The sequence below is a fragment of the Cetorhinus maximus genome, chromosome 13, assembly GCF_964194155.1.
Source record: "Cetorhinus maximus chromosome 13, sCetMax3.hap1.1, whole genome shotgun sequence".
In the NCBI taxonomy this organism is placed as follows: domain Eukaryota; kingdom Metazoa; phylum Chordata; class Chondrichthyes; order Lamniformes; family Cetorhinidae; genus Cetorhinus; species Cetorhinus maximus.
In genome coordinates, this window is record NC_135891.1 from 21,214,617 (window position 1) to 21,227,387 (window position 12,771).

General features: G+C 39.3%; 1 protein-coding gene across 2 annotated transcripts in view; it reads right to left on the reverse strand.

Annotated features, from left to right (window-relative positions):
* Positions 1-12,771, reverse strand: part of LOC144688479 (phosphatidate phosphatase LPIN2-like) — a 97,472-nt gene that overhangs the window by 30,266 nt on the left and 54,435 nt on the right. For both annotated transcript variants that reach the window (XM_078555080.1, XM_078555081.1), the window contains 2 exons: positions 6,704-6,803; positions 1,391-1,578 (listed from right to left, as the gene is read on the reverse strand). In XM_078555080.1, coding sequence (XP_078411206.1) covers positions 1,391-1,578; positions 6,704-6,803 — 288 coding nt within the window. The remainder of the gene's footprint in view (positions 1-1,390; positions 1,579-6,703; positions 6,804-12,771) is intronic.

A 12,771-nucleotide genomic window follows, 5' to 3' on the forward strand; every position in this document is an offset into this window, starting at 1 on the left:
TGGCCAGACCCATCCTTCGCAACACCGGGGACAGGTATTGTTGGTTGTGTGATTGTTTAGCTCTGCCTATTGCAGGCTGTTTCTGCTCTTTAGCATGCTTGTAGCTTTACTTGTTTGACACCTCATTTTTAGGTTATGCCTGGTACTGCTTCTGGCATTGTTTCCTGCGATTTTCATTGAACCAGATTGATCCCTTGGCTTGATGGTAATGACAGAGTGAGTGATATGGCAGACCATAAGATTACAGGTTGTGGTCGAATACAATTCTGCTGCTAATGGCCCACAGTGCATCATGGATGACCACTTTTGAGCTGCTAGATCTGTTCTGGTTCTAGCCCAATTAGTACAGTGGTAATGTCATCAGTGAACCAGGTGAGTTTCTTTTTAGAAGAATCAGGTAGTTTCATTATCACCATTACTGAAACTAGCTTTTAATTCCAGAATTAGTTTGTAGACTAACACAAACATGAGTATGCATACTGCAATTATTATTTTTTTTAATGCAGCAATTAATATTGTGTTGAATTTATCAAGGTCAACACCGTTCATGGCAAAATCACCAATCTCTTGGCCCAATCTTTACATTTTGTCCCCTACAAATGATAACGATAAAAGTGGACCAAATCACAAGTACTAGTGAATCATTAGTGTATATACAGTTTTTTGTTCTATATCAGTTAATAAAGGAGAAAGCTTTCAAATATGGCAGTTGAGGACTTCTGTACAAATTGCAAATGAAGAGAGTATTGCACCAATGCAAAACACATTTGCATCTGTATTTAAAAAGGTATTTAAATAAAACAAATCAAAAAAGTCACTTGTTAGTACAGAACTTGAGTGTTCCTGACAAAAGAGACATGCTGTTGAATTTATTAGGACAGACCCAAGAATGCCAAATTTCAAAGCGAACAACAATTTATACTGCATGAGAAAAAGGATGCTGAATGGTTGGTAAGTCGGCTCTGCCTGGTGCATTCTCCATGGCAACATCTCAACCAGAGCTGACTTGCCAACCAATCAACACCACTTTCTTCATGCAGTATAAATGATTGTTTCCTTTGAAATTTGGCATTCTTGCAACTGCCCTGATGAGTGCAAGATGAAAAGCTTCGACAACATATCTCTTTTTTTCCAGCAATAAAGCAAAAAATTGAAACAACAGTGCACCAAGTCTGTAAGAGTTTTGACAATATGTTAGCTAAACGCAACACAATGAATATATAAGTACCAACTTGCAGAAGACAGCAAAAACATTCTTAAAAGAAAAATGGACAAAATAATATTGAGTGATCAAAAGCCAGGCAGAATTGTTACCATATCCAGCACAATTCAAAATATTAGAATTCTCCAAATTAGCAATCTTTAACCTTTGTACTCCAGTTCACTTTACCTTGGGAAATCTCATTGTTTTCACTGAGACCACCACACAGGGAGAGATTTACATCTGGCAGTTCGCCAGCTGAATCAGACAAATACTCTGTGCCACTATCTGCACCTGTACTTCCTACTGATTGCGGAGATTGAGACTCTGAATGTGTACCAGGTTCATTCAACTGCTTAGAACCAAAATCCTGTTCACTGAAAAGGAAGCAGAAAGTTAAGTCCAGCAGCAGACAAAGTAATTAAAAACAAAAAGTAGTTCTAATGAAATGACAAATTACACAATCAGCAAATCCAATTACAAAGCACTCATGGTAATACTTGAAATATGGCAATTTAACTTTATACATTCTACATTGGTGACATCAACATCATCAAAAACCTAAAGATGAGAGCCACCATGTTCTAAATGGAGTGCAATATTGCTATGCACTCATTGCACATCCTATGATTACCCTTCAAAGTAAACCAAAGCAGCCAACAGCAGACTGCATCTAGACAACCCACATCCCAGTCACAGTAGTACTAGATTACTTTGCATTGGTTCTTTGCATTTAATTACTCAAATTAGTGTTGAAAGTCTATCAGTTGCAAAGTGCTCAGTAATAGAGAACCTTGAACTATCATCAAGTTGATGTTATCCATCTCCAAGAAATGTATGTAGGCTCACTTCTTCGCCAGTCAGCTACAATAAGAGACTATGACATTGTTAATTAAAATCTTCATGGAAAACAAAGAAAAGCTATTTATGTTATATGTGTTCTGATTAACGTGGAGACCGTAAAGATTATTTTGTTTCACTGAAATGTTGTAAAAGTCAGGCAATTTGAAGTTCTAATGTTTCTAAACTTCTTGACGAAGCCTAGAATGCCCACCTTTACCAAAACTTCAAAATTCATCCATTTATGCTGGGAACTTCAACAGCTATCACACATTCGGTAGTTGCAGAGGATCTGACAGAAGTGGACTGGACTAATGCTCTGGAGACAGAAGTTCAAATCCCACTACTGCAGCTGGGGGAATTTAAATTCAATTAATTAAATAAAATATATGGAATAAAACAATGGCCATGAAATGACCGGATTATCCAAAAAGCCCATTTACATCACAAAGAGGAGACATATTGGACTCAAAATGTTAACTCTGTTTCTATCTCCAAAGATGGCACCAGACCTGCTGAGTTTTTCCAGCGCTTTGTTTTTATTTTTGGTTCAAAATGTCCTTTAGGAGAGGAAAGCTGCCATTTTTACCTAGTAAGTAGAGTGGTTGACTATTTAAACTGCCCTCTGCGATGTCCTAGCAAGCCATGCAGCTGTATCAAACTGCTACAGAAAAGTTGAGAATGAATAAAATTGGATAGACCAACTGGCATCAACCTAAGCACTGGACAAGACAAGGACTAACCCAGCGCAGTCAATCTTGCAAATTCCTCCTCACTAACATCTGGGACTTGTGCCAAAATTGGGAGAGCTGTCTCGCAGATACCTTGAGCAATAGCCTGACATAGTCATAACCACAATAAATATCCCAGACCCCTAAGTCAGGAGTAATTGGTGATGGGAGTCCTCAACATTGACTGCAGACCCTATGAAGTCTCAAGGCATCAGGTCAAACATGGACAAAGATACCTCTTGCTGTTTACCACCTACCACACTCCTCAACTGATGAATCAGTGAAACTCCATTTTGAACACCAGTTGGAAGCAGCACTAAGTGTAGCAAGGTCACAGAGTGCAGACTGGCCCTCAGGCAGATGGGAAAACTGACAAGAGGAAAAAACCTATTCTACTTCATCCTCACAATCTACCCGTTGCTGATGCTCCAGTCCATGACAGTATTGGTAGGAGTGACCACCACACAGCCATTGTGGAAACAAAGTCCCGCCTTCACACTGAGGATGCTATCCACAATGTTTTGCTTCACTACCACCATGCTAAATGGAACAGATTCAGAACAGATCTAATAGCTCAAAACTGGGCAATTATTAAGCGCCTATGGGCCATCAACAACAGAATTGTATTCTACCACAATCTGCAACGTCATAGCTCAGCATATCCCTCATTCTACCATCACTATCTAGTCAGGGTCCAAACATGGTTCAATGAGTAGTTTAGGAGAGCTTGCCAGAAGCAGCACCAGGAACACCTAAAAACGAGTTCCCAACCCAGTGAAGCCACAACACAGGACCATGTGCAAACAAGGGAATGCTGTAGGCAGAACTAAGCAATTCCACAACTAACAGATCAGATCAAAGCTCAGCACTGCTGCTACTTCCAGTCATGAATGGTGAGGAGCAAGTAAACAAATGGAAGAAGGCTCAATGAACATGCCCATTCTCAATGATGGCAGAGCCCAGCAGGTCAGCGTAATAGATAAGGCTGAAACATAAAGATAAAAACAAAAAGCTAAAAGCTACTGCGGATGCTGGAAATCCAAAACAAAATAAAAACAGAATTACCTGGAAAAACTCAGCAAGTCTGGCAGCATCGGCGGAGAAGAAATCAGTCAACGTTTCGAGCCCTCATGGCCCTTCAGCAGAACTGAAGCATAGTTTCAACAAGGGAGAAATTTGCAATCATTAGTCAGTGGTGAGGAGTGGATGATCTGTCTTGGCCTTCTCCTGAGATCCCTATCATCACAGATGCCACTCTTCAGCCACTTCAATTCATTTCATTTGATATCAAGAAACAGCTGAGTGAATTCAGCAAAGGCTATAGGGCCCTGACAACATCCTGACCGTAATACGGAAGATCTACATCCTAGAACTAGCTACGCCCCTGGCTAACCTGTTCCAGTACAGCTACAACACTGCTATCTATGCAACTAGGTAGAAAATTGCCCAGATATGTCCTATCCACAATAAGCAGGACAAATCCAATCTAGCCAATTACCACCCCATCAGTCTAGTCTCAATCAAAACAAATTAATGGAAGATATCATTGATAATACTATTAAGTAGCACTTACTCAGCAATAGCCAGCTCACCACTCAGTCTGGGTTCCACCAGGACTATCCAAATCTCATTACAACCTTAGTCTAAATATGGACCAAAGAGCTGAAATCCAGGGGTGAGGTAATAGTGACTTGCTCTTGACATCAAGTCATCATTCGACTAAGAGTGGCATCAAGGAGCCCTAGTAAAATTCAAGTCAATGGGAATAAGAGGGGAAGCGCTTAATTGGCCTAGATGGCGCAGCTCCAACAACACATTAAGAAGCTCGACAGCATCCAAGGAAAAGTAGTGTACTTGATTGGCACCCAACCACCACCTTAAATATTCACCCCCTCTATCACAGGCTGTAGTATGATCTACAAGATGCATTGCAGCAACCCATCAAATTCCAAACCTGCAATCTCTATTACCCAGACATACAAGGGCAGCAGGCACATGGGAACACAACCATCTGCAAGTTCCCATCCAAGTAATACACCATCCTGACTTGGAAACATATTGCCGTTTATTTGCTGTTGGCAAGTCAAAATCTTGGAACCCATTCCCTATTAGCACTGTGGGTGTATCTACATCACATGAACTGCAGCGGTTCACCAGCACCTTCTCAAAGGATGGGCGATACATGCTTGCTTTGCAGTGGTACACATATCCCATGAATGGTGGGAAAAATAAATTCCTACTCTGATAGGTGTGATAACCTTATAATAACTAACATCCCAAATTAAGGTGGAATTTGACTGGCAAAAATACATAAAAGCTGACTGACGTATACATGTGCATGCCACATAATCCTCTGTAAAAAAAAAATGCTTACAAAGCAATGTTCAAAGCAGCCATTAAATTCATTCCACATGGCTGTTAAACTTCTGAACCAGCATGAAAAATCTAGTGACTCAAATAGCAAATCATCAATGCCTTTAAGGTTGCAAAGAAAGTGCATCAGATATGAACATGACAAAGTTTAGCAGAAAAGCACCATCTCTCAAAAGGGAGCAGGGGCAGCAGAGAAGCCACCTATAAGTCAGTGTAAAATGTGCTAAACAGTATCAAAAGAGATAAGATGTTTGAAGAATCACTAAAGCAGAAGTGACATGATGCAAAGTGGTCTTAGCTCAGTGAGAAAGACATTTTCAAACCACTCTCCACAGAGAAAATGGAGAGAGCAGGAAAAGCTTGCAGCCTTGACAAGATTTCACTAGAAATGCTACCGCATCTTGGAAAGAACGAACAAAAAAATGGCTGAAAATCTTTATACCCTGGGGCTGCTTCTGGCATGTTCTCCTACACTTCTCATTGAACAAGAGTGCCAAATATATAAGACCCAATAACTAAGTGAGCTTTGCTAAAACAGCAAGATAACTTAGGGCACATGCAACTTCCAACTGCAGATTCAATAACTTCTTCCATTCTTTATTTCTCTCTTTGCTTCATTCATATAAACTATCTCAATAAGTGATGCTTGCTATATTATTGTGTCATTTTTAAGTTCTCTACTTTAGCTCCAATTAGTTATTCAAAATTGGGTATACGATTCAAGGGAGTCAAAGGAGATAGGAAGGAAAATGGAGTTGAGGACACGATCAAATCGGCCTTGATCTTACTGAATGGCAGCGCAAGCTCGAGGGGCTGTATGGCCTACTCCGGCTCCTAATTCATATGGTCGTAAAAAAAATTAAACTGTCTTAGCAGGTGGCAGTTTAGGAAACCAAGGAGTCATCACTTGCTTGGTCAACTTAATTTTCAGTACACTGTTCATAAAAGGGTATGCAGCAAAATGAATTTGTCCAAAAACACATTGGATTAGATTTTTCAAAGACTAAAACCTATCATGAATAGTTTAGCAATGCTATAAATTATAGGGCACCCCTTTTCAGTTTCTTCCAACTATCTGGGGAAGCTGATTGCACAGCTCCCAACTCTTCAGGTTTCATACTTTACATTTTTCCCATTTATGCTTGAATCTGTTACCCTCCCACATTTTGTCTTCTCTTCAATCTCTCCTCTCTCTTTAACCTGCTTTCATCTACTTCCTCTTACAAGCACCAGTAAGAAATTGAGGCCTGATGTTTATTACGATGTGCCGGGCCTCACAGCTCATCCTATTGTTCTGCCAATCATGTTACACATTATATCAGTACTCTTTTGTTTAGTCAAAAAGAACTACACAAGCAAATTTTACTTTCAAAAAATATCTTCTATCCCCACAACAGAAAACATACAGAGTCAGGTCAGTCAAATAAATATTGAACAAATTTTTTCCTATGTAGAGCAGACTTTATGGTTAGAAGTAACAGAGAAAATGAAGACACTGCTATTATTAGTCTGCTGAATCCTTTCACCATCTTCCTTTTCTCTATTTCGATCACAGTACCTCTTTGGGAAATATAGAGCCGCAGTATTAGGATCCAACTTTTGTAGGTCATCCAAATAAATATCACAAGGGCCCAGATGTTGGCTTCTTTTCGGTCCACCTATCCCAGAGCACAAAAAAATGTAATATTAGCATTCACCTATATCAGTTGCCATTTAAAAAAATATAAACACACAAGATAGGAACCTAAATGCGATTATTGCAATCCATCTTAGTATCTACCATGTATTTGCTTGAAAAAGTTATACGTGCCAGATTAGAATAAGGTGTTAATACTGAACTTGCATATTCACTAAATTTTGAAATACAGCAGCTGCCTATTTACCTGCTTGTATATACATAAATAAACTTTCTAGTTTAAATCATTAACAGCGGATGAATAAATCACACCAATTCAAAACATCATTTTGCCCAACATCCCATTTTTGTCATATTGAAAAGGATCTACTATGCGCAAAGAGCTACTTTATTTGAATGCAGTCAACATAGTGTTTCAAGTGATAGCATTTTTAATTCCAACTAAGAATTCTGAATAGTTTGAGTGCAGATTCGCTGAACTGCTCCAGCATTTTGTTCTCCGTTAGGATCCTGGGAACACCATACCCCATTACTTCATTTGTTTGTAGTTGACAGGGTCTCAGCTGAAGCCACTGTCTCAATTGTTAGCATGTTACCCAAGACTCAATCTGTGTCTGCTACCAATTTCCAAAAATGGAAGTTGCAAATATAGTTAAACATGCAGAATTCAAGAAAGAAAATGATAAGTGAACAAACGAGGATCAAAAAAAAATGATGGAAATCAGATCTGCCAGCTGCAGCCTTCCATCCACATTTTTTGATTGGGACAAGGAAAGTAAGTGGGCTGATAGAGTCAGGCTTTCTGAAGCATTTTGTAGTGATATATCTGAGGGTGGGACTGATGAGGTTAGATGGCAAAGATAGAGAACGGGGTCAACAGAAAAGGCGGAGGCATATTGGTCAAAGCAATTGTACAACTGTATCCAATATCCACCACCCTCAGTTTCGGGTTGCTCGTTGACAAGAGAAGGAATGCACAAGACAAAGAATGAGGAATATGCCCTGAAAAGGTCAATGTATATAGTAAGAAAACAGTTCGCAAACATTCATGCTTCTCTTACTTCCTATGCCTCTCATTAAAATAAACCAGGGTCATAATCTACTATGTAATATTACTACACTGTTTGCTAACAATAATATTCTGTTTTTTCCCCACAACTTCTTACTCTGCAACAGCTTAGCTTGAAAATCTTTTTTGAATGTACAATTGTAAGTTCGGTCAGTACAAGCTCAAAATTAAAATGAGTGAACATAACCTACTGTATTGAGCTACAGTGCAGTTTGTTACGAATATTAGTTCGTGGTTTATGTTAATATTTTAGTGGTAATGTTTAGTACTGGAAAGATTGTTGTTGTGAAGGCAAAGTAACTAAAATGCTGGGGTTTAGATATTGCCAGACCACCAGTTCAGAAGATTACCTATGTTTGCTTAAGAGAGTCAGAACAGAAGAGATGGAGCCATAAAACAGCATGTGAGCTTACCTAGCTGGAGAACTGGAGACTTAAGGTCTACACTGCATGCAAAGACATGCAGTACAGAGAGATGTTTATTTTGGGAATTAGAGCTAAATTAGTTTAAAAGTACTCAGTGAACCCTGAAAGGCTATATAGGTGGAGCTCAAGAAAGTTCTCTGGTTTCAATTTGTGATTGCTGGGAGAGGGGGTCAGTTGCAGTTTGGAGCTCATATGGTTTGCAGGTCACAGAGAAGCCCTGGGAGTCATTCTGTGCAGTTAGGGCTCAGGAGAAATCCTGGGGAGCCAAGAAGATGGCAGAAGGTCGCTGGTTCCATGCCGAAAAGGGTTAGGGATCAAAAGAAGCCCTGGGTACTATTTATAGCTCTATGTAACCGGGAGACTGGAGTTCAGAGAAACCCAGGGCATTGCCAGCTTAGAGAAGCTAGCAGTCTGCAAAAGAGTTGGAACTTTGCCGGAACCGAGGCGGGAGTGCAGTTTTGTGAATCCCAATCACTGCAGTCTCAGAAGTAGAGGCTGAACCATCAGGTGGTGAAAAGTAATTGAGACAGACCAAGTTGGAGGGGCTTTTGAGGGAATTCAGAGGCTAGATCTTTGAAAATGTTGAAATCCTTTGTGAGGGAGACGGAGTTTTAACAAGATTGCGTGAGTCACGGTGGTCACTGATATCTGGATGAGTTGCTCAGGAATTTGAGAGATCTATTTTGGCTGCATCTGTCATTTAATGTACAGTATTGTGTGTTCGACCACAGTTTGCCTGCTAATTCATATTTACCTCATGTTAATTCTGAATGTTAGAGTATAAGATAGATATTGTAGATTGTCTTACTTTTCTGACTTTGTAAAGTTTATTTTAGTTGTTTATTACCGTGGAATTTTGTGGCTTTATTCTCCTAGTTGGTAACTGGGATTTCAAACTTGGTCTACTTTAAACAAAAAGTTACTGACTGCCAACCAGATCGTAACAAGTTTAACCCAATATTTACATAAAACTGAGACAACGTGTTAATGTATGAGCAAAATGTACCTCTAATTATAAGGACAAATACTTGTATTCTTAAAATGTACATTTCAATCTGTCTGAGAAAAGAATTTACAACCACCTACAAGCTGCCCTCCAAACACACCATCCTGGCTTGAAATTATATAGCTGCTCCTTCACAGTCACTGGGTCAAAATCCTGAAACTTCCTTCCTAACAATAAGGCGGGTGTACCCACACCAAATGGACTGCAGTGGTTCAAAAAAGGCAAAACCATCAACACATTCAAGGGCAATTATGGATGGCAAAAATGCTGAGCCAGCAATGTCCACTTCCCAAGAAAGAAACAAATCTCTAGGTGGGTCCAGATGGGGCAGGTAAGAGGCTGTAAATCAAGGAATTATGGTCATGTTATCTAGTTGCACTTGTCCGATACAAAATAACACAAGAATACTTAAAAACAGAGGAAAGAAAATTAAGACATAAATCAACTTACAAATCTGCAGCACTCTTCACAGTTAGAATGATGTCTCAGAACACACACGATGATCAATGAGTGGACTTTGAGCAGGAGGAAGAAAAGGGAGCTGAACGACTGTCCGAGAGATAGGTCTTAGAACGCTTTTGAAGACATGAAGAGGGGTAACAAAGTGCAGGTGCTGATGATAGGGGCTTCCACATGGCAAGTGCATAATGGCTGAAAGATTAGCTGTTTAGTGGTGGACAGCAGACAGCAAATCATAAAATATGAAGTTGCTACTGAGTAACGACACAAGAGGACAGACCAAATAAAAGTTTTTTGAATTTATGGCTGCATAGAGGACTCTCAAAAAGATTTTTAAAGGCTTTTAACAGTGAAATATCCCAAGGTGCTTCACATATGGGCATCAGATCAGACTAGAAGTGGGAGTAGCTGACCCTAACCACATTCCTTATAGTGACAAATGCAAACTGTATATGTAGTAATCTAACACTAACATTCCATATCAGTATCTGAGCATCATTTTTATTCTACTTTATAGTAATGCAAAAATGGCAGCTTAAGTACATCAGCTTTACAGCCAGAGTCTCTCTTGTGAATTCTTTATTTCTACGTATTATGTAGAGATTCCACATAAACCACTATATTAAAAATACCCTCTTCAAGATAATCTGCCTAACATCATGATTTGTAAAAAGCGACATCAAAAGGTTAGCAACCAAGCAATCATTGCAATCATGCCCCAGGCCCACAAACTACCGATGAACAGCACCACAGGAGATCCATTGTCTGATGAAGAAAATTACCATTTTATATGTGATAGAATAAACAATGATTGGGAGCATGTCCCACAGAGGGAGATTTAGAATGACAAACTCAAATCTGGTATGAAAGTTGAACCATTCAGAGTGTTCTAAATCTTGATTCTGTCCAACATATTTGACCACATTTCTAAATATGATTTTCAATGCAATATGCATTTTCAATTTTTTCTTTTGGAGTTTAGTCATTGCAGTTTTGAATTTTATTGTACTGATAGATACCACCAAACCTTTTGTGCAATTTTAAAATATGATAGGAGGAAGAGATAAGGCCACAGTCCTCCCTATAGGAATCCATGTAATTGCAGCTGCTTCCTTCTAATTAGCTGAGATCAGTAAATTATTGTAACTTTCAATGTCCAGTTTTAGCGACTGGTTTGCATTCTCTTTTCTTTATAAGATTATCCTGCATCTGTAACTCTATTTGACAGATATACATGAAATTCCAACAACCTGACAATTAACAGCTAATTAACTGCTCCCTGAAGTGCTGCACCTAGTAGCACCATGAAATTAAAGTTTGTATTAAACTCAAAGTCATTTTTTCCCAAATCGCCACACTTTATAGCTTTACACAGTAGTTTGTATGCAAGAGGATTTATGGCAGTTAAGCGTGAAATCACAAAACTGAGTTGTTTGAACAATTATAAAACAGCCGTGAAAAACTCCCAGTTTTTCCATCCACCCCTTGCCTATTTCTGGCCCCCTCTCAACGGTGCCAGCTTTGGATGGGCATAAAAAATTTTTGTAGTATAAAAGCCTGCAGCCTCAGGTGACCTGATCAGTCATCATGCATCAGTCTGAACAGTGAGAGTTGCAGGCTATTTGATTGTTGAGTGCTTTATACAGTTGCCTAATTCTATTCTCACCCAACATCCAGATATTTTCCAGCAAGGGTTGCTGGATAACGGTTAGAAGTAGAAATCCTCTTCCCAAGCCCAAGCTGAAACCACCTCATTCAGCACCGACCAAAAATTAAACTTGGTGCCTTTGGTCACAAGGACATCAGAGAAGCTTTTCTTAGCTCTCAATACACAGTCTTACCCCATTGTCATTTTTGTGTTCCAACTTTGAATTGTTCCTACTGATGGTGGGACAACTGCAAAGAGTTAATCAAAGTTACATTATAAAATCAGGTCAATCTTCCCATCTAGTTTATGTCCTTGTTTACCCTCACTTCAGCAAATGTGGCTAGGTTCTGTGATAAAGATTTTCATGCAAAAGGAGAATTTTTTTTTAAAAAAAACAAGGCAGAAAACGCATACTTAGTCAGGAAAGCATTGTAGCAGTTCAGGCTCTCTCCTAACACTTCATGCTCATACCGAAAGGCAACTTCCAAGTGCACAGTGAGCCACTTCAAACTAAAACCTGCTCCCTTGCACATGCAATGTGTGGGTAATGCACAGGATTAATAATTACCTGTAAATCACGGTATCAATTAGAGAGATCGCTTGGAATATCCAGTCCATGCTCCTTTTTTTCTCAAAAAAGGTAGAAGGTACCAAGCTGTCACACCAATGTGTACAAGCTAAAACTAACAGATTAATTTACATGTAGAATAACACACAGAAGCAGTGAGGCACAAGATACAGAATACATTACTTAGAATACATTACTTCACTGCAAGGGTAATTTAAAAGATATTTACCCTTTTTAGAATGTACATCTTGTACACCTTGATGATGAATAGGACTTCCAGACAAAATATATGCAATAGTGGTACGTCAGTTACAAAAATTTCAGTTTTCCCACAAGGTCAGATCTCCAATGAGAATTAAGGATGTTAATCCTTAACAGTTCCAAAAACTTCCAAAAGTTCCAAAACTTCTACAGCACAATATAACATGACATCCTGCTCAGGAGCAGCTGTTCACACCTCAGCCAGGTCTTACATATTGGCCAACTTAGGTCAAAACCCTGATAAACTTACGAAGTAAAGGTCAAGTCAGGGTCTCACCAACAATTGAACTCCAGTCTCCATTTTCAAGTTGCAAGGAAGGCAACTTCCAAAACAGGAGCATTTTTTTTTTGTTTGCCAAAAGATTAAAACCCAATTTTCACAACATTTTTAACTCCTCCAGCCCTACAATCTCCAAGAACTTTGTTCCTTCGATTCCAGCAGCTTGAGAATCCCCATTCTTCGAGTCACTCTACTGGTTGCTGTGCCTTCAGCTGCCTAGAACCTAGTTTCTGGAATTCCTTCCCTAAACCTCACTGGCTCTCTCTTCTCCTTT